This window comes from Sphaerodactylus townsendi, linkage group LG12, assembly GCF_021028975.2.
Source record: "Sphaerodactylus townsendi isolate TG3544 linkage group LG12, MPM_Stown_v2.3, whole genome shotgun sequence".
Classification (NCBI taxonomy): Eukaryota; Metazoa; Chordata; class Lepidosauria; order Squamata; family Sphaerodactylidae; genus Sphaerodactylus; species Sphaerodactylus townsendi.
In genome coordinates, this window is record NC_059436.1 from 13180137 (window position 1) to 13208103 (window position 27967).

The 27967-nt window shown below is 43.3% G+C and overlaps 1 protein-coding gene across 3 annotated transcripts in view; it reads right to left on the reverse strand.

The window, feature by feature from the left end:
• Nucleotides 1-1555: 1555 nt before the first annotated feature.
• ETS1 (ETS proto-oncogene 1, transcription factor) overlaps nt 1556-27967 on the reverse strand; it is a 103904-nt gene continuing 77492 nt past the window's right edge. For 2 of the 3 annotated variants that reach the window (XM_048512725.1, XM_048512728.1), the window contains 7 exons: nt 27194-27313; nt 25739-25939; nt 22080-22157; nt 20343-20591; nt 17997-18257; nt 6787-6905; nt 1556-5895 (listed from right to left, as the gene is read on the reverse strand). In XM_048512725.1, the coding sequence (XP_048368682.1) occupies nt 5680-5895; nt 6787-6905; nt 17997-18257; nt 20343-20591; nt 22080-22157; nt 25739-25939; nt 27194-27313 (1244 nt within the window). In that variant the 3' untranslated portion in view covers nt 1556-5679. The remainder of the gene's footprint in view (nt 5896-6786; nt 6906-17996; nt 18258-20342; nt 20592-22079; nt 22158-25738; nt 25940-27193; nt 27314-27967) is intronic. The other variant, XM_048512726.1, reaches the window with a different exon arrangement.

Here is a 27967-nt window from a genome sequence, read left to right on the forward strand (position 1 = left end):
TGTTTTCTATTATGTTACTGAAAAGAGGGCTGGACTGACACACTTAGTAGTCAGTTTCTTGGGCAGACTGACTTGTGTCCAGACATCTGGTTCTTGCTTAATATGGTCTAGTTCCTGTCTTCCATACAACCGAGGGCCAAGAAAAACAGACATGACATGTCTTTGTGAATTTTTTTTAATTTCAAATGGTTTAAAATACAATATGAATAAGGCTACAGTATATAAAAAACTCTCCAGAAGAATGATGTGCCAGCATCAGCAATTAAGAGGAACCCAAATCCACTCCCTAATAAGTCTTCAGTGTGGGAGGGACTGTTTTGAAGGTTTCTCTCTTTTTAAAAACACACAGACAAAGGCATCGCTACATCTCTAAGCTACCTCAGTTGAGTTTGGTTTTTCTCTTTTTTTTCCTAAAAAGCACCTGCTTTTTTCATCTTTTTTAAAAAAAATCTTGCTTTTTAAGTTTTTTTTCAACTTCTATAAAATATAAATTATATGAAAATACAAGTTGGAAAATATTTCAACAGCATAATATAACAATCTTTTTCTTCTAAAATTATCAGCTTAAAAAAACAGGTAAAAAAACAAAGTTAAAAAAAAGAAATGGCAACATTTTTGTTTTTTAAAGGAAAAAAAACTTGTTTCACTGAGGCAGTTAATTCCTGGAGATATTTCGGTAGTAACATATATGTATACATCAGTTTATCTATTCAAACGTCTTTGGAATGTAGACAAGTCTAATGGATCTGTGTAGACCCCATCAGAAACAACCCGGAGGGGATAGATTGGCAGGTTCTATAGCACTTTGACTGTATTGAAAAGTACATTATCCCTATTCTTGAACAGACTCACACACTGCATTTTTAAATATAGACACAATGTTTCTGAAGAGTACTTCTAAAAATGTTATGCGCAAATGTGGTAACATGTATTGTACAGTACACTCATCAGAGATTCAGCATTGACTGCAATTCTGTGGGAAGCATTGCCTCAGTTGCAAAATTGGGCCTGTCGCTACATAAGTTGTAGAAGTTTCCGTACATACCTCTTCAATAACAGTGTCATTCAAAAGAGGCAAAAATGTAGGAAGGTGTCTTTTTATTTCAGACAAAGATTAGAAATAATCCTTTACAAAGATATCTCTAGCACAATTTCACCCCCCCCCCCATTTTTATTGTTGACCCAAGTGATGGAGGATTCCAATATAACAGGAATCTGCAACCTGCGGCTCTCCAGATGTTCATGGACTACAAATCCCATCAGCCCCTGCCAGCATGGCCAATTTGTAGTCCACGAACATCTGGAGAGCCGCAGGTTGCAGACCCCTGCAATATAATAATAGTCCTATACTAACTAAATCTAATGTTAAGAATTGCCTGATTTTTTTAAAAAAGAGTATATCACCACATGGCTGTTAGATTTATTTTTGATGCATTCCTAATTATCCTTGATGCTGGAGTAAAACACTCACTTTCAATCTCTAAATCTCAAAGTTTTACAATGGCTAAGTAAATCTTAGAAAAACTAAGAATGAAGTGTTTTCCTTTCCCCCCTCCCCCCCAAGTACAGTGAAACGCACTGGGTATAGCCGAGCGGAAACTTTTTCAGCATGGACCCTATTGGAATGAATGGCACAAGTTATAGTCACAAGAATACAAAGAGAGGTTTCCTGTAAATCTTTGTCATAAAAGCCTGCGGACGCGAATGGCAATTATCTTTACACTTCCCTTCATAAATTCCATTTAAAACAAACAAACAAAAGAAAGTGTTCACTTTGCAGATCTCCAGTTTATGAAGTGCTCCCATGAATCTGCGTCTATTTCTAATCTGAGAAGGTGGGAAAAACAGGCCAAGCAGAACACATGGCTAAGGCAATATGCCTGCATTTAAAGACATAAACACTGATAATGGATTAATGCCACAGATGCTGCCTTGCATACTTACGGCATTTAGTTGCCCTGTAGGATCCCTGAGAATGCATCTCCCAATCGTGAATGCTAAATGACCTGGATATCAGTTTTTAATCATAAAGTTAAAAGGAGACTGTTCGGGTCGCTAGCTCCCTATCTTAAGGGACAAGAACTTGCCCAACAAAAACACACGGCTACAGCCACATGATCTGGACCACGGCATGCTACAAGGAGACAGCAAATGATCACGGAAAAGAAAGCTGATAGCTCTAGATAACTGGAACAAAATAAGCCTGTTCGCAAAATCAACTTTGAAAACGCCCATACAAATAGGCAGTCCACAAAACAGTTACCCACTTATGAATTATAAATTTGTTTATAATTATAAATTCTAATTATTCTAATTATAAATTATAATTATAAATTCATTCTTATTATTAAAAAGCATCCTTGCTTGGCCATCATCAATGGTGAGGAAACTACTCTGGGGAAAATAGCCAAAGTGGAAACAGATTGAAATTTGCTTCTCATTCTAGCTTGTTAAAAATTGAAACTAAAACTACTGGTGGACTAGAAACACATGTATATTCTACACTTCACTAGCAAAATGTTATGGTTTTTAAGGAAGGCACCCAAATGAGAAGGCTTGGACTAATCACAGTTCTCTCAGAACTCTCTCAGCCCCACTGACCTCACAAGGTTTTTTTTATGGGAGGAAGGGAAGGGCTTTGTAAGCTGCTTTGAGACTCCTTGCAGCAGAGAAAGGTGGGGTATAAATCCAAACTCTTCTTCTTTTCCTTCTACTTCCTCTATGTTTATGGCTAAAATCACCAAATGCTACAGATGCTACACAAGAAACCCTTTGGCTTTAGGGATACATTCTCTTCTACCTCCACTAACCTTTCTTTCTTTCTTTCTTTCTTTCTTTCTTCCCCATCCTTCCCACCCACACTCTTTGTCTCCAGTGAAATCAAATCTAGCTGAGCCCTAGATACTGGTATCTTAACATCCATTCCAAGACAATCCACCACTGAACGTTCTTGGCTCAAAAATCTTCCTTCTGCAACATCCCAGAAATACTGAGCTTGTCCCCATTCAGCAAAGCCAAGATCTCCAGCAAGCCTTGCCTAAAACAATGGCAGGGATTTACTGTCCACAGCCAGATGGTCTGATAGGTTAGCTACCAAACACCCATATTAAAACCTCTGAGGACATATATCTTTTCTGCCAAGAGGAAGAAGAAAGAGCAAGTGTAAAGCCATACATTTTCTTCTTTGTCACTTTGTTACTTAGAGAAGAATAGACACAAAACCTTGCTGGCCCACTGCGATTCAGCAAAACTGCAGAAACTCACTTTGCCACAAAGTCATGCCTTCTGATAAACTCACTTAGGCCCTTTCTGCACGAGCCAATTAAACCAGGATAACAACAATTAAAAAAACCAGGTTGGCGGGGAACTTTCTACAGATCCCAATCCTAATGTGGATTCATTCCACGTCCCGTCCCCGCCGCCCCAGGTTATTAAAGAATCACGATATGTGTGATTCTTTTGTTTTAACATGCCTTGCAGCTGTGGCTGAACAAATGGCCATGGCTGTGAGGCGCGTTAGGCAGCTGTGATCCAACAAGAGAACTGCAGTCCCTGGCTCCCATCTGCGGAGCCACACAGGGACAAAGGACTGCTCCGTGGCCCTGGGGGTCAGTCGTGCCTGTTTCTGAAGCTGTGCTTTGGAGGGAGGCAGGGAATCCCCCCCAAAAGCACCTCCATGCAAAGGTGCATGCTCCATTCGCATAGTTGGCTATCCATGGGATAGCCAGCCATGCAAACGGGCCAGGGCGAAGACGGATTCATGTGACCCACCTTTCACCCTCTTTTATTTTGCTGTGTGGAAGGGACCTTAGAGTTGCAACTTCAGATTGCCTCATCAGTTGTGACAGACAGCAGTGTCACACAGCCACACAGGTAAAAACAGGCGAGTCTTTTAAGTACTTCTATCCTCAGAACTAAACCTGGCTGGATTGTAATGTGCGAATTGGCATTCAGGATGAGAGGATTAATATTCTTCCCCCTCTCTCCCTCCATTCTAAAAACAGCTTTAGTAGGAAATGGCACTGGAAGCTGACTAAAGTTGGGTCCGCTCCCAGGAAAGCCCCCAGAACACTCTTCCCTCCACACCTGCACAGGCTCCAGTATTGGAGAAGCACCAGTGTTGAGCCTTCCAGGACACCTGGCTGCTGAGCTGCAGCACGGCCCCCTGTGCTGATTTAAGGCCCCTGAGTCAGCGATGGTGCTCATTTGGATGAGCCAAGGTGCATGGACGCTAGGAAAGGGGTCACACCACTTCCAGTGTGGCTTTGCCCACCCCCACCCCCCTTGGATTGAATAGTCATTATTACACTATACTGGCTCTCAGCAAACAAGTCTTCCTGTGAGTTGGTTCCAGTGAGGACCAATAATATGCAATCACGAAAAATATGCAGTCGACACTGTAGTCTTATGCAACGTTATATCCTTCTAATTAAAGCAAAGGGGCTTAAAAGGGTGTAACTCTGTTTAGGACTGCACTGTGCATTAGCTCAAAACTTTGAATTTCAATATTAGGATCAAAAAAGAAAGAAACCTTTGTTCTAAATTATCTTGGGAAGGACTGAGACATGTGCAGAAAATTCAATGAAGTCCCGCTGCAGTCAACTAAAACGGATGGACAAAGAAAGCGGCTTTATCCTTTGGCAGTCAATAGGGTCTCCTTGCTCGATATAACCCGTGCAGACAGGCAGTGGCTTGCCAGTATCTCAGGCAATGGTCTTTCCCAAACCATCATCCTGAGACCCTCTTTTAAAACCAAAGGGTCAAATCCAGGACTGCATGCAAGAAGGTTTGTGCTTTACCACTGAACTATGGATCCTTTCTACTAATCTAGATCCACTAGCTCTAGAGACGGAGAAACACAGTAAAGTGCAGGAGGCTCCAACGTTAAAGTGAAACACCCACATTATCCCCCGGTTTGATCTTGATTTTTTATCACAGCCGTTAACCTCTATCTGTTTCTGGTGGGGTCTACATCAACTCTGTTCTCTTTTCCTCAATGCAGATAAAATTTGCAGCTGTCGTAACAAAAACAAACAACACACAATATTGCAATATGGAGACCATCTTAGAGCTTAAGGCTATTTTTTAAAAAATACTGGCACAAAAATTAATAAAATAACTTTTTTTACAAAAAAAAAAAGATTTGGTCCCTCCTGATGAAAATCTGCCCTTTTGAAATGCAAAGTTAGTTAGGACCACAGTTATTAGCTATTCCAATGTGTTCTCCTTGCAATGTAGAACATTCAGTGCTCTTAGACTATCTCCTTCACTCTCCTGAAAATGTTGCCTTGGGAGACTTTCAACCTTGTGAATTGTCAACTTATGATCCCAGGTCACAGATGGTCAATAAATGCACAAATTAATTGCAACAGGGTGGTTTTAAAAACAAACAAAACTTTTAAGCTTTTTTTCCCCCCTGATTTTTAAAAATGTCAGCCTCCGATAAAACTCTTCCTGAACATTCTCATGTAAAAGCTGTTTCTGTCTCCTCCCAACTGAAACGATATCACAGTTTTGTCCAAACGCTTCATCTGTCCCATCCCACCCCTATGCCATACAATGTAAATGCTGAGTTTCTTTTCAAAGTAAAATCATGGCAGTGAAAAAAGAAGAAGCAGAAAGTCCCATGGGATTTCTGGATGGAGGCACGGAATCGTCTGCAAGGTCTCAGTCTTCCATTCATTCATCGGCATCGGGTTTGACATCCAACATGGCATGGAGTTCTTCAGGCGTGTATCCCAGCAAGCTCTGCAGATCGCACACAAAACGGTAAACGTACCGTTTTCCCGCAGTCTTGTGGATTATGTTCTTGTCGTAGTAATAGCGCAACCCACGGCTCAGCTTCTCATAGTTCATTTTTGGCTTGTTTTTCCTCTTGCCCCATCTTCTCGCAACCTGGAAACAGGAAGCCCACCACCCCCAAAACAGTATAAGTTATTTTCATAAGGGAGAAGTGTGGTGTGTTATGTACCATCAAGTTGCTTCCAATTTATGGTGACCATACGAATTATGTCCAATTGTTTACAGCCTTGCTCAGGTTCTTGCAAACTGAAGGCTTCCTTTATTGAGTTAAACCATATGAGGTGATCACATTGAAAATTCTGTGTTTTCTTAGATGGGTGTAGGATCGAGGGTTTGGGAGAAAACATGGACATTTTTTAGACAAAACACTGCTAATTTATGTAGCAGCATTAATATTTAGGTAGCAGAATTAATATTTATGGCAGCATGACATCACCAAAGAAAAAAAACCATGGCCCTAAGGAACACACAAAATCCACTTAAAGGTAAAAGGCAACAGAAGAAATAGCAAACGAAGGTAAGCAGAGGGGATGAAAATGTACAAATCCAATGACGTGTACTTAGGTGTCATTTTAGCTGGGGTGGGACTAAGGGGTCCAGCTACAGGAAAATATCAGACTTGGTATCAGGAAGCGGGACCCTCAGCAATTGGGGGGGGGGGTGCTGTAGGAGGAGACAAAAGTTAAATTGTTAACTGGAAATTTAGCCTGGATCCAACCCCATATGAGGATAGCAGGATTGGAGGTTGGAGGGTCATGGTCACAGACATGCCATGCAAGAAGGATAAAAAGACAGGGAAGATAATGTCTGTGGAGAGCTTCAAAAGTACAGGCAACAAATTTGTGCTGATGAAGAAGGAAGCCAATGAGAAGCATAGCAAGACATAACTTAGATTCTTTTTTTAAGGGGAGTTATTTCAGTTTTTCATTAATCCACTAATACAGAACACATACAAGCTCATACTACCCACACGAGCACCCATACCTCATCGGGATCGGAGAGCTTGAATTCCCAACCGTCCCCTGTCCAGCTGATAAAGGACTGGCAGGACTTGTCCGTGAGGAGCTCCAGCAAGAATTGCCACAGTTGAATGGGTCCGCTACCTGGGATAAGGAAAGGAACATGGGTAAACAAGAGAAATGCTAGGAAGGGGGATCTGTGAGGAGGCAAACTGACTTCAAGGACTGATAAAACACAACTTGTTAGGTAACTCAGAATTATCTACAGAAGCAAGCCTGTCCGCCTTCCAAGGAGGTTAAGGTGGCATATATTGTTCTCCTCGATTCCACTTTCTCCTCACAACAATGCTATGAGTTAGGTTAGACTAAGAGAGTGTCTGGGCCAGGATATTACATGGCTAAAGGAAATTTCAGCCCAAGCACCCCCATACCTATTTAGTCATGGTAACTACTACTATATGACATTGGCTTTCCATAGATAAAGTTTACTTCACTTACCATTCCTAGAGTCTGCAGGACTTCAAATTACCATTTTAAAGTCTACTTGGAAAGGGAGGTACTGATTAAAATTAGGGAGTAAATATCATTTGGGAAAGATAGGTACCTGTGAGTGAGTCTAGGATTTAAACCAGCAACTTCATGGGCTACACAGTTTAGATGAGCCCAAATGCCACAGTGCATTTGGGCTATAAATGGGCCTCACCCTCTCAAGGCTCCACCTCCAAAATCTCTAGGTATTTCTCAACCCAGAACTGACAACCCCATAAATTGACCCATGATGCGATGACACTGCACTGTAGACGTGATATGAGGCAGTGTGTGGCAATGTGCAGGGACATCATATCACGTCTCACACGGTGTGTAGACCAGGCCAGGTGAGACAGCGAGCACGGAGTCTAGCAAGAATGCTGTCATTAGTAGAAGCCAATGGGATGTTTCACTAGCAATTTTTCACCTCTAGTCCTTGTTTACATAAACAGGACTCTGGTTTTGGCACTCCTGCAAAGAAGCCTCATGCTCCAGACGTGAGAGCACCGTTCCCTCCCACCTGCCAGAAAGCTCTTGGCCACAGCCTGACCTCAAGCACCCTCCTGCCCCCATGTCTTGCTGGCTGCCTCCCCTGACCTTGACTTTTTGTTCCCTGGCTGTTTACGGAGACGTGATAAAGAGCTAGGTAGGTATGAAAATCATTTGGCCTCTTTCCAGGGGCGTGTTGCTGCAGGAACAAGCTACCGCCAAGAATGAAACCCCACAGCCAGTGAGTCAGCTCAGTGGCTATTAATGTATGTGGAGGCCGAGCTCAGGTTAGTGTGGGAGGGTGAACAAGACTTGCTGGTCCCCTTCTCAGGTTAATGTCTTCAGTGTGTATCATCACACCCTGATTTCGGGTCAGCGCGGCCCACCTTTCCCTGTCCTTCCTTTATTTCCATAATCAGGCCAATAGCCTGCAATTTCAAAAATCATCTTCAGGTACTCTAGTTGTCTGTGCTGGGGTGATACCTTTGCTTCTCTCCTCTCCCCCCCCCCCCACACTTCCGTCAACCCTTCAAATAGACTTGTGAGGCCTTTTGACATTTTAGAACTTCTTAAAAATCCAAAGTGGTTTCCTCTTCGAGTTGTTAGATAGTGTGTTTGTCATTCTTCTCTACTATACCGGCACCCACCCACCCGCCCCAACACACACACACACACATGCATGCACGCACACAGCGTGCGCGCGCACACACACACGTGCTTACTGTACATAAATCTCTAGGCCAATAGAATTTTAATCTAACTTGTCCTAGTTAGTTATTGTAATTTTCAATCCGCGTTGATTATTTTTCACCAAAGAGTTTGTTTTGCAGTTTGTAAGTCTTATGCATTTTGTGTTGGTCCAAGACAGCAATAAAACTACATCTGAATTGGTAAACCTCACAAGGAGACCTTGCCATTGTTCATTTCCTTCTCCAGATTAAAGTCTGCCGCTCTCAACGACTACACCATGCTGGTTCTCAAGGCAAATTTTGGTACCTACATAATTTTTATTTCCAGACCAAACAATTCCACTTCTGAGGCAGAATGTTACACTTCATGAATTAATTTATTAGGAGGATATTCGATACTTGGCACAATAATACCTTCTTATGGTCTCAGCCTTTGTGAGATTATGACTGGGTTTTCGTTCAATTTTAGAAGGGCTTTTGAGGAATCTAAGGCCCCTTCCGCACACACAAAATAATGCATTTTCAAACCACTTTCACAACTGTTTGCAAGTGGATTTTGCCATTCCGCACAGCTTCAAAGAGCACTGAAAACAGTTTGAAAGTGCATTATTCTGCATGTGCGGAATGAGCCTAAGATATTTTTTAGTATGTGAAGTGTAGATGACTGTGGAAGGCAATGGCAAACCACCCCAAAAACTGAGTCTGCCTAATAAACATTGTGACATTAGCCCATGGGTCAGTAATGACCTGACACTTGCATAGGGGAACTAGTGGTGGAAGGCGCTGTCAAGTCACAGCTGACATATGGTGACCCACACATTTTTCAAGGCAAGGATAATTCAGAAGTGATTTGCCATTCCCTTCCTCCTGAACTTCCTTGGAGGTCTTCTACCCAAACACTAGCCACGGCTGACCCTGCTTATTTTCCAAGATTGGGTAAGATGGAGCAAGCCTGGGCCATTTTGCTTGAACTCGGTTTCGAATGTTGTTTTAATGGCTACTTTTTGCTGCTTATAAAATGTATTGGAATGTTTCTGTAACACCCAACCCTGGGCAATGGAAAAGGCAGATTCTGTAAATGTTTTGGATAAGTCATAAACTCTGTGCTACAAAACCTCAAATTCACGATCTGCCCGCCAACCTCGAGTGAGTTAAAATTTGCAGAAGGCAATTGGCAGATCGAAATAAATTAATAGGGCTAATATGACATTGGCAACAGCAGCAATAAGTAACTCTAACTTGCCAGCAAATGTTGCCTCAAAGGGAATTCAAAGAAGATTGTGCGGAAATGCAACGAGTGTTCATATTTTGTGGGAGGGAGGCAAAAAACCGGCAAAATGCTTTGTATTCTGCAATCTAACTGAAACTTAGCACACAGTTTTCAACTGAAGCCTCGAGAGACCTTTGCTGAAAAGGTCACACGCTTAGGAGTTTAGCTGTCCAGCAAGTTTGAAGACACAGTGTGGTTAACATTGTCTCCTCTGCATCTTTCAGACTAAAGAAAACCTACATGCTACACAGCACAGCAGTCCAGTGTTTTTATCAAAAGATTGTGGATTTCCCTATAATGCAGTCCAGGTTGGAGGAGAGGCACATACTAAGCATTTTCTCTCATTTTGTTCACCTTTTGTGCCAAACTATGCTGTAACAGGAGCCAAAAATCTGCCAATTAAATGAGTCTGAACAGGACCACACCTGTCTTCTGCTTGGAGCAATTAAAATAGCATAAGATAAAACCATATAAAAAGGGGGGTTGGAGTTCATTACTGTACACACCGGGACATACAAGATTGGGCTCTCTTTCATCATTACTGTACACGCTGGGACATACAAGATTGGGCTCTCTTTCATCATCATTGTACATACTGGGACATACAAGATTGGGCTTTCTTTCAAAAGCACTTTGTTAACCTAATATTGGACCTCAGCTGAGTCACAGATTAAAAACAAACACTAGGATGCATTTAATAATGGCTGCAATTTAAATTTTACAAGAATGGAGATTATTATTTTACAAGACTGGGATGCAACCATTACAAGACTGGGATGCAACCATCTGGGGGCTCTAATGATTCCAACATTCATTCCTGTAGAGACCTACTAACCTGTTGACTTCTTGTTTATACATTTCTGTAATGCTTTTGAAAAGAGGTTGTATATACTGCAAGAGAAGTAAAGAAGGGAACTCTCTTATTGGGCCCAGGTAACAAATTGCTTTTTTTTTTATGTGACCCATGGAGCCAAAAGTCCTTCCAAACAAATCTGCAGACTTTCAGTCTTTGGAGAACCCATGAAACCAGCTCCGTTTCGGACAGAGCAGAATCTCCACCCACCAGGGAAATAAAGCAAGTTCCGGGCTCCCTTTGAGCACAGTCTGCTGACCTTTGTCCCTGGGAGGGGGGAGGTACTAAGAATAGAGCCAGTCAGAGGGGACTCACATGCTAAATGTGATTCACAATGGATACCCTTGTCTCGCCTTCCTAGTAGTGAAGTGAGCCCTTCAGGAAAAGCCGTTGCAGAGCGTCACACGTTAGGAATCCTCAAGCATTTCTAGGAAAATATGACTTACACAAACTGCATTGTGATTACAGTGGGAACCCTGTTCTAGGAAAGCCCCTTTTAGAGTGTGTGCAGAGAACACCACATAAGGCACACTTCCACTGTTATATTGCCCATCTCATAAGCTGCTTCCAACCCCCTACTGCAGTGGTCTGACCCATAAAAACACAGATGTTCCTTCTTCCAGATACAGATTCTATTTTCCGTCACCTATCCCTGGTGAACTGTGCTATTCTTTCTAGAGGGTTTCCTTTCTAACATTTTGGTAGTATGAGCTAGTAGTTTGGATCATTTTCCAAAGTTCAGCCCTCTCCCCCATGTCTCTCTGTGTTGAGAGTGCTGTCAAGTCCCCTTCATCTCTCAGCAATCCAAAGAATCAATGACTTCCAAAATGTCTTCTCATGAACAGCCTGGATCAGGTCTTGTAAACTGAAGCCTGAGGCTTCCTTTATAGAGTCAATCTTTCTCATGCTGCCTCTTCCTCTTTCCTTGACGCCTTCCACTTTTCCTAACATTATTGTCTTGTCCAGTAAATCCTGTTTTCTCACAATATGACCTAATTGCAATGGCCTCAATTCAGTCATTTCAGCTTTTAGGGACAGTTCAGGCTAGAACCAGCTTATTTGTCTTTCTGGTGGTCGAAGGCATCCATAAAACTCTCCCCCAACACATCATTTCAAAAGAATCCACTTTCTTCCCATCAGCTTTCTTCATTGTCCAGCTTTGACACCCATAAAAAGTCATAGAGAATACTATGGAATGAATTAACTTGATCCTCGCTGCCCGTGACACATTCTTATACTTAAGAACCTTTTCATGTCTCTACAAGTTAAATATCTGAGTCAATCAGTAGGTCAGCGTTTGTTGTTCTTAATAGATGGCTGGAAGAATGTCAGAACCCTAAGAAGAGCCCTGCTGGAGCAGACCAGTGTTCCATCCAGGCCAGCATCTTGTCGCACACAATGGTGAACCAGTGGTTTTGGAGGGTGCACAATGCAGCCATTTTGCTTAAGCTAAGTACTCTGGGTCTAATCAGGACTTGGATGGAAGGCTTCCTGAGAGCTCACTGCATGCTACCTTGAGCTTATGATGAAAGACAGGTGGGATAAACATCACAACATTCCAACAGGTCTTTCCTCTAGCATGCGTCCGTGTTCATGCATGACCACAGATGAAGTACCATGTGGAGCACAGACTGCTCTTTCATGCCCAACAATTCTCATGCTTCTTTCCCACAAACTTCTCTGTGCTTTTTAAGGCAGTACAGAACAGAGCTCAACCACTACAGAATAAATGGACAATGCAGGTGAACAACAGTCCTCCAGAATGAGTACTGAGCAGGGAGGGATTAGCCCTGGTATAAGGAAGCGGCTCTTACAACCGTCTCTCTGCTTTCAGCCATGAAATATTTGAGGGTAAAAAAGCTGGATTCTTTTAAGCAACCAATATGGTGGACTGACAAAGGCAGTCAATTCCGGATTCTCCCAGGTCCCACTCTTGAGCCAAGAGATTCTGGCCTGGTTCCACCCCTGATTCAGAAGATTCCTCTAGGTTCTGTCCCTGACCTGCCAGATTCAGGCCTTGGCCTCTCTTGTTTCCAATCAAACACTGCCCACCCAAGTCCTACATCAAAGTCAACACAAGACACATCAGGACAATCTCAAAAATACCACACAAATGGTTTCCAACCACTGATGTTATTCCCTGCCTAGCATGCCCCTATTTTCTACATTTGGTTTGGCTCTGGTCTGCTTTTCACACACTCAATGATAATTATTTTGCAAAGTGCATGCTGTAAAGGTGACAGCAGCAGCAGCCAACTTCTTTGCACACTATGGTTTGTGGTTCCAATGTGACAAAACATCAGGATGTCGATAGCAAAGGCACTGCCACATGTTAAACTGCCTGCATGAGGGGTGTAGCCAAAAGAGGTGAAGGTATTACACCATAGAAATATTTATTGCCCTACCAACCTTGGCAAACCTGGGTTAGTCATTTTCATGCACATAAGTGGTCTGAAAGTGTCCATTCCTCACCAAAAAAACCCCCTTCTTTATCTGGTCACCTAGAAGTGATTCTTATTCATGACTTGTGGTTTTGTATACTATTGAAATAAACACTTGCCTACCTATTTTCACCTGTTCCTTTTCTTTTCCTGTGTCTTTTCTTTCACTTTTTCCCCTTGCATCTTTTTTTTACTTGCAACAACTTGTTCCTAATGCACATCATCCTTCTGGGATATGATTTTTGCATACTCACATGAACACATAAAGCTAATATAGCCCCATCCGGGGGGGGGGAGTGAAAATCCACCAGTGGAAGTGGCACAGGGCCATGCCAGTAGATTTGCCCTCCCCAGGGCACTTGCCACAGTAGAGGGGCAAATTTGCCGGTGTGTGGCTGCCACTGCCCTCTTCAGCAGTGGGATGTGGCTTGGGACGCTGCTCTGGGGGGCATACATCTATTCAGCCCAATAGGGGCTTCCTGGCAGTGGGGAGGCATTTTGTCATTTTAAGCCTCCCCACGTTGCTGGAAAGCCTCTTTGGGGGTGGGGGTGGCCTGGCATGACCCTGGCACCTTGGATGGAGCTTTAGCATGCCAAACTTCACAGAGCAGTGGTCTGACCCAGTATGCCTTTGCTGGCCAGCCTTTGCTGGTCTACTCGGATTGGCAGCAGTTTTCCAGGTTCTCAGGTTCTTAGTCATGCTAAGTAGCATATTGAGCAACAACTGCTTTCCAGAATTTCCAGTCTTGGATGAGTGTTTCAGCCTCTTCCCATGCAATATTCAATGCCTTCTGGCCTTGCTTGAACCTTCTCCTCCAGGTGTTTCAGGGGCATCCTCATTTGGCATCAGGAGGAATCCACCTCATTTCTGTTTTAGGAATCTGACCGTTCTCCAAGCGAAGGATGCGGCCAGCCAGTTCAAGTCTTGTGCATGCAATGATAGCATGGAGTTTGCACATGCTGCTCCTTCGGAACACCTCTTAGGGATCTGGTCATAATATTAGATCTTCAGGATCGGCATAGGCAGTTCTGTTGGAAGACAAGTTGCCTCCTATCTGAGCCCTTTAACTGGCGAGGCTGGGGACTGAACCAGATACCTTCTGCATTTAAGGTTGATGTTCTACACCTAATCCATGGTCCCTCCCACTCAACCAGAAGCATGAAGGGGGAAAAAGACATGCAAAGTCCCCCTTAGCAAAGAGTTTTCCCTGCTTTCAAAATGGGAAGGTGGGCATTTGACTACAAATCCTTACCTCTTCAATCTACCTAGTGACTGGTGATAACTACCAGGAACCCGAGGACAACAGTGGCATCTCCAGCTGTACATGGCTGACTCCTGTTTACATTCACAGCCATGCAACATTTGGGAAGCAATTTCAACAAAATGTCTGAAGACTCCCAAAACAGCTATCTTACTCTTGGAAGGGAAAGCAAGACAGTCACCCACGAACCTGCCTAGTATGCTTTTTGGTGGTCAGCATGCGTGAAATGTATTGCTGCAATTGGTGGACCTCACCTTTCCTGATGACTGCAGGCAAACCCTGGTATCAGCCAAACGAGAGCCATATAGAAAGGGCACAAAAGGTCTGTTCTTGGAGGGTGCGTTTGGCAATGCGACAATGTTTACAGCTTTCTCAGATAAACCAAGTCCATTTTTTGAAAAGCCCCCAATAAATATGCAACACTGGCCAACCATGAATGCAAAGAGCTAATTCTGTTCTAATTTGCAAGCGTCTAGCAGGTGGCTGAAGTCACTGATGCAGCTCGGAGCATCCTGGCTGTCTCTGCCACTTAAAAGAGTTCAGTGAGAACTGGTTTATAATGCACTTGGGTTCCAGTGCCAAATTCTTGTAAGGGAAATGGTGATCCTGGGTTAAGCTGCAAGGATTGTCTTGCACTGTGTAAATATAAAAAAAAAACATACTGGGACAAATCACAGAGATGGTAACTGCAGCTCATGTACGTGTTAACTGCGTTCAAGTTGCTTCCAACTTATAGCGACCCTATGAATGAATGTTCTCCAAAACATCCTTTCATTAACAGCCTTGTCCAGGTCTTGCAAACAGAGGGCGGGGCTAGTCAATGTGCCTCATGTTGAGTCTTCCTCTTTTCCTGCTGCCTTCAACTTTTCCTAGCATTATTTCCAATGACTCTTGTCTTCTCATAATGCGACCAAAGTTCAATAGCCTCAGTTTGGTCATTTTAGCCTCTAGGAACAGGGTCACCAAAAGTCAGCTGCAACTTTGATAGGACTTTCCATCGTTGCTTCTTCTGAATGTGCAATAAGTGTGTTTATAAAGTCATGTTGAAACTATTAAGGAGAGTTGGTCCTAGGGATCTAACTTGGATGGTCCAGGTTGGCCTGATCTTGTCAAATCTTGGAAGCTAAGCAGGATCAGCCCTGGTTAGGACTTGGGACCACCAAGGAAGTCAAGGGCTACTACGCAGAGGCAGGCAATGGCAAACCACCTTTCTTGCCATGAAAACCTCAGGGCATTGCTTGACTATGACTAGATGGCAAGGAGGGGAAAAGTGAATAAAGCAAATCTGTCACCCTCCTTTATCTCTCTATCCCCGCCCACCCCCATTGAATAAGACAATCAAACTGTGCTTTTCAGCTGTTTGAGCTGTTAAGACTACCCAGACTGTGGAAATCAGTTCAAAGATGTGAAATCTTAGGCAATGAACATTCTTGCTCTGCAGATAAGAACCCCCCCCCCCCCAAATGAAAAGGTTCCATCAACCTCTCTGAGCAACCATGGCAACTTGTTAAATTAGGTCAAGATGAGGGGGCAGATAAGGCAGCTTGAAAAGTGATGGAGACATCAAAAGGTGAAATGCATCACCTTTTTCAGCTAGTTGCTAGATACCATCAGAGTGCTGGGCCTGGCTGGGGCTTAGAAAAACACCCCATCTGCCAGCGAAAGTCATCAGCCAGAGCAAAACAGTGTTGTTTTCTCCCAATTTAGTGCCTCGAAATCAACACAGTGCATGTTTCAGGCATCCTGACTCAGAGGCTCTTTAAATAAGAAGCACAAGCGAGCCAAGCCATACACGGTGGGAGACAATTGCTGTCTCCAAGCAGCATTTAAAAACCTTTCCCCATTCCAAAGGTTTGGAGAGATGGAAGGGAAATCCAATCACATCACATTATATTTCACTGCCAGTTTTTCCATTGCCTATTTCACCATGTTCCAAGCTTGGCAGAGGTGGAGCTTCCACGAGGACATATGGGGTCATATGCCCCAGGTGGGCCACAGTTCAGTCATGTAGGGGTGGTGGAAAATCACCTCCCACACCCCTCCTTTTGCCCCCCATCGCCCAGCCTGGCCTGGCCCTGCCACTGTCTATGATAAGTGGGGTACTGGGGGGGGCAGTGCGGGGGGAGGGGAGGGGCGCCTAAAGCAGGTGTTGCCCCGGGCGCCATTTTCCTTCGCTACACCTCTGCAGGTTGGTATCAAGGCACGTTCAGCAGAATGTCCTCAGATGGATGGCTCATCATGACAGAAAATGGGAGAGTTTTCCAGAGACTCTTGCAATGTTGAAAACATTCATTTCCCCGATAGGAAGGGCTGCACCCAGAAAGGCATTTCAGCACTGCTCTGCCAAGTTAGAATTATGCCCTGCTCCCTCCGGGCAGATAGACCTGGGAGGTGACCTTTTCCCTATCCTTGGGACAAGGTAAAACCCAGACCCAGTGTGGGTAGACCTGGGCTCTGCTGTGAGGAAATGGCAGAAAACAGCTCTCTCCCATGAGAAGCTGCCACTAGGACAATCTAGTCCAAGAGAGACTGAAGGAATTTAATTAAACTTTTAACCTGCCTTTCTCTGCTGGTGAAACCTGTGTTTGTGTCTGCATGGACCGGGAGGGGTTGGGGTGCAGGAAGCTTTTTGGGGAGGATTGGGCATGCCTGAATACAGCCAAAGCCAAGGGGAGCAATTAGAGTACTCTTCCTCTGGGCACCCTAATTTTTCTCTTCGCCCCTGCCACACTGTGTCAGCACCTTGTGATACAGGTGCTTACCTTGTGATAAGCTCAGAGAGAACAACTGACCCATGGGGGTCATGTGTACAGGGGCATAACTACATAAAATGGTGCCTGGGGCAAGCTCTGAAACTGTGCCCCCCCCCAAATCTCTTGCATCCCCCAATCTCTTCCTGGCCACAGAGCTGCTCACCTAGAAGTAAATTAAGTTTAATTTTAAACCAATCACTTGGGGGGGGGGGTAGTTGCAGCCAGGGGGGCAGCCAGGGCATCCCCAGGCAACTAGCACTCGAGTAAAGTGCCCTCCCTTGCCCCACCATCATTACACCCCTGCGTGCGTGTACAGCCCCTCCCCTCAACATCATTTCTCTAGACCCAGTGTAAACTAGTCACATATTTTCCCACCCCATCTAATCTCCTGAGAGCCAACCCAGACAATAGGGTTGAGTCCTTCATGACTCAGGATCAAACTAGACATTCGCTAGTAAAAAGTTGGGTTGCACAGAGCTGTACAGCAGCTGTGGACCATGGCTAGTAAGAAATAAAGCAGAGCCTGTTTGCACTCACAACAGTGCTGGGGGAGAGAAACGGGTGCAAGATTTCAAATTCTCTAGAACTCTTCACAAGGCTGGATATTAAATAATTAAAAGGTGGGAAAGAAAAAAAAATATTTCAGGCTCTCCCTCCCCCAATACTTTTTTTTTTTGCCCTTTGACATACAGTGTGATGAAGAGCTCTGCAAAATTCAACAGCTAAAACCAGAACTAAAATACATACAAAACATAAAAGCGGCAATGAAAGACACTGGGCAGGCAGAAAAAAATGCCAAATGCAAAAACACATCAACAAACCCAGAGCCTTGCGATTCTCAGATAACATTCATACACGCGCAAACAATCTCACTGGTATTATTAATGATAAATGTTCACCAAATTCAAATAAACTTGATTTCCATTGCCCAGTTTCTCCCAGCAATTTACCTGTGTAGCCAGCCAGGGCGGCAGCAGGGATGACAGGTTTGTCCTTATTCATGTCTGCTCGGTCTCGCACATAGTCCTTAAAGGTGCCTTTGGGCTTGTGGTTGGGCAAGGCAACTGGGTAGTCCTCCGAATCAAAGCTGTCATAAGAGGGGACACGTTGGAGACTTTGGAAGGATGACTGACTGCTCCAGGATTGCGTCAGACGATCACAGCTGTCATAGCTCTCTATGCTCTCAAAGGAATCCTGGCCACCGAGTTTACCTGCAAGAACAGAAGGACAGAGTTGGCATCTGTGGTTTCCATGGAAACAGTCGGGGGCATTTTAGTCTGAACTGTCCTGTTTGGCTTAACAAAGATGATGCTTCTAGTCCCTGTTGTTTATGTCAATTTGAGTTATTGGCTGGATAGCAAATGTAAATGCCTTTGTTGGCCTCGAGGACTGTCCTAAATGTAGAATTGACTTCACTCCCTCACTGACTGATATTTATTTATTTATTTATTTATTTGTTCCACTTTTATACCACCCTCCCCCAAAGGGCTCAGGGACAGTTGGGACAGCTTCATAGCAATTTACAGGTTTCTTACCAGCTAAAGATTGGTAGGGAGCTAGTGTGGTTTAGTGGTTTTAAGAGTTGTGGGCTCTAATCTGAAGAACTGGATTCGATTCCCTGGTCCCCACATGAAACCTGCTGGGTAATCAGAGCCCTCCGGGGATGGGGCGGTATAAAAGTTTAAAAAATAAATAAATAAATAAATAAATAATCTTGTGCCAGTCAAAGTTCTCTCAGGACTCTTTCAGCCAGTGGTGCATCTGCCAGAGGAATATGGGTGGTCACATGTCCCTGAGCACCATGAGAGGTGGGGGTGGGGGCGCACGCTAAATCCCTCCCCCACTGCCAGCCTCTCCATAGCAGTAGGAAAAAGTGTCTCCTCTCCTTAATTATCTTGAGTCCTCCAGACTCTCCAGCCCACAGCTCTATGGTTTCATGGGGGGGGGGGGATTAGCACTTCAACATTCTGAACGCGAAGAGCCAGAGGCTGAGGAAAGACGAGTCTTCCCTGAAGAGGTATGCCGCCACTGGCCGGCAACCAGCTGTACAGGGTAAGTTAGCTGGTGAGGGGCACGGGGGGCGGGAGGGGGAATATGTTGCCCCAGTGCCATTTTCTCCCGGTACGCCTCTGCTTCCAGCCCAGGCAGAGGCAGACAATGGCAAACTACCTCTGAATGTCTCTTGTCTTGAAAATACTTCAGGTTTACCATAAGTCAGCTGTGACTGGATGGCACTTTACACACATGCATAATGGGAGGGGCGTGGCTCAGTGGTAGAACATCTGCTTGGCAGGCAGAAAGTCCCAGGTTCAATCCCTGGTATTGCCAGTTAAAAAGGCTCAGGTGATGTGAAAGACCTCTGCTTGGGGCCCTGAGTAGCCACTGCCAGTCTGAATAGAAAATACTGACATTAATGGACCAAGGATCTGGTTCAGTTTGTGTTCATATGGACTCCCTCTTTAAGCACAGAGTTTCAAATAGGATTTTAAAAAAATACTTGCACTGCACTCTCCAAAATTCCTCAGTCAGACTATTGCTCAATGACTTGCCTCTTTACTGACAACTTAAGAGCGTAATAGGATCATTCAAGTTCACTAATTTCCCAAGCTGGGCTGTAAACAGCTGCTGGGATTGTGCAAGACCTCCTAGAGAAATTTCCACTGGCAAAGATGCTGGCAGCCAAACACAGAGAGCTCATCTCCAAAAGGGAAGGGAATTCAACGTGCTCAAATTTAACTACTTCCTTGAGAATACAGGTGGGGGCGGGACAGGCTAAAGAGTTGGATTTTTAAGTCTTGCTCCTTCAAGACAACACTGCCCAGGGAATGCGAAGGGGCGGGCCCACGTTACTGTGGTGAAACACACGTTTTGCATAAGGGAAGTCCATGCTTCAATCCATGGCAGCTCCTATAAAAGGATCTCACATTATACAGATTTGGAAAAGGAATCATTTTGCCTAAGACCTGGAAAGACATCAGATGACTCGATGATGGGTTCAACCAGCCGATGGTGTAACCATGTTCTGGAAGAAAGTGTCTGAACACTTTGATCCCTTAACTGACTGATATCCTAAGAGACCTTTTTTCCCCCCAAAGCCTTCTATGTTCTTTGAGCCTCTCCCTAAAAACAAATAGTCACTTTCCCAGGGCTTAATGGCTTTAAAAGGAGATGATCCCAAGCCGGCTTTGCAGTACAGTTCATTTTCCTAAAAGACCTGCCTCCTAATTTCAAGGATAAAGGATAAATGTTTATTAGGAGCTACATTTAGGATAAGAAAGAAGGAAAGATAGCATTACCTCGGCTGGTGCGCCCCATGCACATGTTGTCCGGTGTCACAACTTCCTGCTTTATTGTGAAGTAGTCTGTCTGCAAGGCATCCATCTGCACTGGGTCACGGAGTAGGACGGATGGGTAATCATTCTCGTATTTGAGGGACAGGAGCTCTTCTGAGCTGATTGGATGGAGGGTCTGGTAAGACTCTGTGATGAAACTGGGCTCTGAGAACTCTGAGGGAGGAACACACTGAGCATGCTCAATACCATAACCTGCAAGCAGAATGAACGGCACAAATTAAAGAACCAACCAAAAAAGGCCCAAAATGTGGGGAGAAGAAAGCAGTTACTGCAGAGGAGGCTCATCTGAGTAGGTACTCATAAAGGACAAGGCAACTAACTGCATGCTATCCTTTCTGAGGAAAGATTATGATAAGGAAATATTATTATGAGTAACAATTCATTCATCAATGTGCCTAGGCTCAAAACCCGTCATGTCATTATAGAATTTTGATGATGATGATGATGTTGATGAAGAAGAAAAAGAAGATGAAGAAGATAATAAAGAAGAAAATGACAGACAGTCAGTCAGACAGACAGACAGACACCCCAGATACCCTACTGGGTCCCTGATGTCTGACCACTGTATAAGAACTTCAGCTTCGACAGACATCTTCCTATTCTTTATTTATTGGTCCATGTTAAGCATCCTAAAGTAATACCATGAGGAAAATGGCTTGATCCACCTTCTTTAATAAAAACATTTTGTTCAACTGCTGTGGTGCCTTCTAATTAACTGGGCAACACATTTATTTAATAGGTATTCATATCCTACATATTTCCCCTGCCCATTCAAGGAAGTTCAAGTTAACCATTTTAATGCCCCTATTTTGAAAGAACTATCAACAACAGCAGGGTGTGGTGGCTGCAGTGTTGGATGGGGCTCCTGGGAGACTTGGGTTCAAAACTTCACTTCCACCATGGGAGCTTGCTGGATCACCTTGGGACAACCATCAACTCTCACTCTGGCAGACCTCATAGAGTTGTTGTGAGAAAATGGAAGAGGGGGAGGACAATGTCCTAAGCCACTTCAAGTCGCAGTTGGGAGAAAAACAGGATATAAATAAACAAAAGCACTGAAAGCACCTTGGAAGTAGCATTTCCATTCTTTAATAGGAAATTAATGCCCATTCCAAGATGGTGCCTAATTCAACATATGAATGCATCATCTAAGGCTATGGCTTTCTCTTCAAAACAACTGTTTTATTAAATCTGCAAAAAATTGTACAGAAATCAAGTGATCAACGGGAACACATACAAGATGATCCTTTAGCTGGGTGGATGACAGCTCTGGAAATGGTTTGTTCTCTTTGTACCAGAGGGTGAGAGCTTGCAGAAGATATTCAAGAATTAATGGCTGATGGCCAGCTCCCAAGTTATGCCTGAGCCCCTGTGGGTCACGTAGCCACTTACAGATTTCAAGTGCAAGGCCTGCTATTAATGGGGCAACTCTACAAGGCTGCTACAAATCCTTCCTGACCGTGACTATGTTTTCCCTTAATGGGAGTAAAGATTTCTGATAGCACTTGGAGCCAAGCTTTAGAAGCCCCAAGTTCACATTCCAACATTTGGTCCCAGTGGACAGACCACATAGTTCTCTGCTTCCAACATTCTGTCCAGCATGCAAAACAAATCTCGTCTTCAAACGGCTGGGCGTTAAACACTGATTACAGGTCCAAAAGAAAACAATTGTGAACTTACTAATGAAGTAATCTGATGTGTAGCGGGATTCTGGATAAGTGGGGTTCATGTTGTTTGCTGGGTATGGCTTTGCCTCCTCTGCACCAAGGGAAGAAAAAGTTAAAGGCCCCATTAAGTGATAACATAGTAATTTTTAGATCAAGAAGTATATCACCATTTTCCTCCTTTATCCTTAGAACAATTCCCAGAGGCTGGTAGGCTGACTGATGGTTACATACAAGTAAGTCAGGTAACCTAACTTGCATGGTTGAGGATCAATTCGAAACATGAACGCACATCCGACCCCCACAGAATTAAGGATCAAACTAAACAATTCAGTATCCCTAGGGTTGCACAGGGAATACTATATTGGCTAGTTTGACCCTCAGAAATAAAAGGAAAGCTACATATGCTGGTGGTGGAAAGCTGTGCAGACCATTTATGGTGACCCCGTGGAGTTTTAAGGCAAAAGACAAACAGAGATGGTTTGTCTGTCTCTGTACGTCAATTCCAGATTTCTGTGATGGTCCCCCATCTAATTACAAAACAGGGTGATCCTGCTTAGCTTCCAAGATGTGACTAAACTGGGTTAGCCTGGGCTATCCAGGTCAGGACAAATCCCATATAGAAGCATATAAAATTGCTTTATATAAAGTCCATTAATTGATCAATTTAGCTCAGTATTGACTGATCTGGACTACCATCCCCTTTCCAGAGACTCAGGTAGAGAAAATTATTTCATAGCCTCTCCTATTTGAGACTGTTTTCAGTACAGATGCCAGGAGTTGAATCTGGGACTTTCTCCTCAAACTTGGTATCTTTGCACATGTTCATATTGCACTGGCAAGTCGCACAACTTGTAGATTCTTAGCATAAGTATGTTTTGAAAAATTCACATGGATTACCAGTCGATCTGCACTGTATTTCCTGTACTGAACAGCTTTCAACACAGGAAAATGTGTTGTGATTAAAGATCAACCTCAGATGAGAAATTCAGCAGAATCCTTAGTCTAAAATCATTTGAATTGAGATTTCTCACCTGGAACTCCCTCTCACTGTTTATGGGATCCATGCTGCAAATGCAGGGACCCCAGAAATATGATTGGTCGAATTCCACAGGAAGGATCTTTTCTGTAGAGTAGGTGCCATTTTGTACAGAAACCAAAAGCCCATCAATGCACTGTTTCATTCCCGTCTCTTAGCTATTGCAAAACATTTTAGTCAGAAGTGACTCAACCTACCACAGGCTACATAAAAGGGTAAAAAATGGCCGCAAATGGGCCATTTCACATATCTGGCTATTTTCAACTTTTCTTCTTAAAATTTCTTCCTAAAATAAACCCTGCTTCTCGGCTGTCAGCAATGCCCTCCATATGACTGCAAACCTTAGTGGATAGCTGCTGACTGTAACCTAATTCCACCCCTTCCCTGTGGTCATCCACTCTGCACTTTGGCAGACCTCATGTTGAAGGAGGGATAAGCCACCAAGGTTCCAGCCCTCTCAGGTCACAGACAATTTGGCTTTATGCATATGAATGTGTGTGTTTATTTTTTCTTTCTGTAGTCCTGGGGTCCTGTAGTCCTGGAAACCAAAATTTAGATACTTTGAACAACCTGACTTCAGCAGAAATAAAAGTTATAGCCATTTTGCTTCCAACTGACCTCTACCTGAAGAAGTACAGGAAAGAAAGCCACAGAAGAAAGGAGCTTCAACTGAAACCAGGAAGTAGAATCTCCATTAAAAATTCCCAAGAGCACCCAGTGGCTCAATAGATAGGGTCTACTTTTCATCTGACAACTCTGCCAGGTACATTGACCACAAACTCCCAGGCAGGCAGCAAAAGTAGCTGGTTCATTGAGTTCCTCATGGCTGGTGAGATTCATTTGGTTTGAGGAAATCATACATGATGCAGGCTGGGTCTGGACCTTGGCATTTGTTTCCTGCACAAAATGATACCCAGCCTACAGATTAAGGATTCAAGAATACACACTGAACTTCCATGAGGAAGCCTTCAAAGAGGCTTAACTAAAGCCAAAGGTGCATGCTAAAGTCACCATGGAGATGCCTTTAGAAGAAGATTTCCCCATATCAAGTGATCTCAGTCACAGATGAACATCTCAGGTGGACTTCATGGCACTGAATGTTCAGGGGCTCAAGAAAGCACAATCCCCATGTTTCCTCTTTACTAAAAACATAATAATTCACCAACACCAATGAGAAACATCTGAAACACCCAAAACACACCATGGCCATCTGAGCAGAAGGAAAAGACAGCTGCTATTCCCACAGTTGAACATGTTTACCTTCAGAAAGCCACAGGTGGTGATAAAAAATGTATGCCTGTCAGTGGCTTTCTGGGAAGAAACAAAATGACTCCTTCCCTTTCCTGCCCTCAAAACATCATAATAAGGTTCTGTCTTCACATACTACAGTATCTACAAAATGGTTGGCAAACACCTTGGCGGACTCACTCTGTTTACAGTTGGTTTGGCTTGTCCTAATTTTATTATACAGGAAAGAGTTTGGCTCTGTTTCTCAAAACTTGTCAGTGTCATCTAGGAATAGCTGAAGTTCTTCCATCCTTTTTTCCCTTTTATGTAGAAACTTAAGTAATATCCACATTTCTTACACACAAAATTGTTTCAACTTCACCCACACAAAATGTGTGTAATGTGCCGTCAAGTCACAGCTGTCTTGTGTCAACTTGGTAGGGTTCTCAAGGTAAGAGACTAGCAGAGGAGGTTCATCATTGCCTTCAATCTGCATATCGACCCTGGACTTCCTTGGTGGTCTCCCATCCAAGTATTAACCTGACTTGGCACTGCTTAGCTTCTGAGATCTGACAAAATCAAGCTAGCATGAGCCATCCAGAACAGGGCCCACACAAAATGGCAGTTTCTAAAACTGGTACCATAAATCCTCCATCAACCCTCCATAAGACCCACTGTATTGTCATATTTATGTCTTTTGATTGATGCTGCTTAGTATTCATTGTGACCTACTTTTAACTCAGATAATCTCAGGGAGAAAAGTTATGCACACCCTTCCCCACTGCCATGATTATGATCCATATTGCTTTTTTTTGCAACTAAATAAAAGACTGAAGAATCAACTATGAATCCCTAAGATTCCACAGCTTTTTGATTAATTGCCAAGAAATTTTCAAGGGATCTGAGTGGAGCTAAATTTCAACTACCTAAAATTCAAACCACTGTCAGTTCACAAAGTACAGAAACTTCTTATCAAGGCATGAATAATGTCAGGAAAAGTACAAACTGTGCCACGACTCCTTCCAATATTTCTTATTTAGGCCAGGTACCTACATTCCAAAACATATCAGTTCTATACATAAATTGTCCCACTCTGTGTTGACTGTTGATACTAGAAATCCACTGTATTTTCTTATAGGCTTTTGAATTCGTAATATTCCATTTGAAGAACCTTTGACGAATCCTGCTGGCCAGTGGGATTTTGTTGTGCATCTCTCCTGAGATGAGAAGTGACATGAACACTGCCAGGCAAAACTAGTACTTTATAGAAGCCAGAACATTTAGCTTTGGATTTGGGGACTCCAGGTTATATCAACCGTATTGCACAGGACTTTGCCACGGCCCCAACCAGGAGTTACAGATCTTTGCCTGGGATATTTTTTTCTGTAGCCTAAAACTTCATGAATTACCTTTTTGTAGGATCTCCAGATGTTCCCAGAGAATATCTCCTACGAAATCTGGTGCCAGTTCAATGAAGCAGTCCTTGCCCAGACCGCACAGGGCAGCTCCATTCATACAGAACTTCTGGAAGTCCACACCCTTCAGGCTGAACTCATTCACGGCCCACATCACCCAGTCCCGTACGTGGGTCTCTGTCCATTGCTGAGGGTCTGCACCAAGGAATCACAGAACACAAAATTTAAAGGCAGTCATTGCCTCTCTCACAGTATTCCACAACTTCCTACTTGACATGGCTGGACTAAATGACAATGCTACTGTCTTGTGTACATTTTAAAAAGCAGAACACCTCCCCATACCCAATAAGGGTTACACTATAAAATCTGAAACAAAGGAGACATCAAAGGGTGGGGGAGGAGATGGAGGCAGTGACAAACAGAGGAAGAATAGTCATTCCTTCCAACAGCCATGTGCTGAATCTAAGATGTACTAAAACAGGAGGATTAAGAAGAAAGTGGGTTTTGAGGAGAGATCTGAAGGAAGTAGAAGAGGCACAGTTGTGCATGCTGTTTTAGGAACAAGGAGGCAGAAAAGGAGAAAGGGTAGGGTCATTTGAGGGGGCAGGAGACCTTTAGATGGCCAAGGGTAGTGGAAATGTGAAGGTCCCAGGTGGAGCAGTTTAAGGTCACAATACAAGGGGATAAAGTCATGAAAGGTTCTGAAGGGAAAGTCAAGGAGCTGTGTTGGAAGGAAGGCAGTGTCAGGATTTCACAGGATGAGGAAAGGATTGCTTTGGAAACAGTGAAGGATGGATAAGGTGGGGCAATGGAAGGAGGCTGCATTATCCAAGGTGAAAAGTGACTAGAGCGTGACCCATATTCTTTGTTGAGAGGGGTGGAAAGGAAATGCTTTCTTTTTCCAATAATGCACTGAGAGACAAATAGATTTTGTGATAGGAGGAGCCGAAGAGAGTGAAGTGCAAATGAGAAAGCCAAGGCTTTGTGACCATCCTACAGGTGGGTGATGACCTTGTTCCTGGACACAGAAAACATACAAGAAGAACACTTCAGAAGATACGACTAAAGGCATGCCCGGGGGTAGAGCTGATGTTAGTCAGCTTCCACCTGGTTTGCAGCCAGTTACACTGAGGCCTGCACTTTGGACTTACACCACCCATTTGAGTGATGGAAGCCCCTTAAGCTCTGTGGAGGGCTTTTTGGCGGTGAGGTTTTAGAGCATTTGACTAGCCACTCTTGGAGACTGAATTATGGGTTAATGAGGCCTTTTGCCCAATGCTGTGATACCTGCACTCTTACCCACACTTAGCAACACCTCCTTAACAATATAAGCCATGCTGCACACAACATTATTGAAGAAAAATGTTGAGATTTCTCACACAGTCAATCAAATATCCAATTTGTAGCTTCTTTGCATAAATCTTTATACCACACTGATGTGTAAGTTACCTTTGGGTATTCCCAGACGTTGCTGTTCTTTCGTGAAGCCACTGAAAGTGGCTTTTAATGCCTGTGACATCATTTCTTTGCTGCTTGGAGTTAACAAAGGCACATCTGCACACTCCATATCTGAAAAAAAAAGTAAAAACAGACATGCATATAGGGAATATTGAGCCAAATGGTGAACAGATCAAAGAGTTTAGAAAACCAGAATGATGGCAGGGCTGGTGAGGATCATGGTCCAGATGCCAAACTCTTGGATAACTATTTTGACTTGTTTACTTGAAGTCCCTGCACTTTTCTTCCTCCAACTAAATGTGAACCTATGGGCAATTTAAAATTTGTATTTATTTAAACAATTCAGCAAAAATGCCAAGCCTTTCTTTTTTTTTAATAATATTTTTATTAATTTCCTTCTTTAAAAAACACATTGAACATAAAACATTCAAGAAACAATTGAAACACATAAGACATCAACAAATATTAACATGTAACAAATGACCCACATTTACAATTACCCAAACATAATCTTCCTACCCCAACTACCCATAACAATAACACATAATTCAATACATCTAAATCAATTCAGTTACTTCACTATTCTTTGGTAATTTATTCTTTAGCTTTAATAAACTTAAATATCTATAGTATATTACCTTGTTTTTCATTCCATATTTTTAATAATTAACCTACAAATATACCTTATATTTCATAATGCTTTTGTTGTGGTAACTGTCCAATACTTATTGCTTTGGACTTCCCCTGTTAAGTAACTGAATCCAT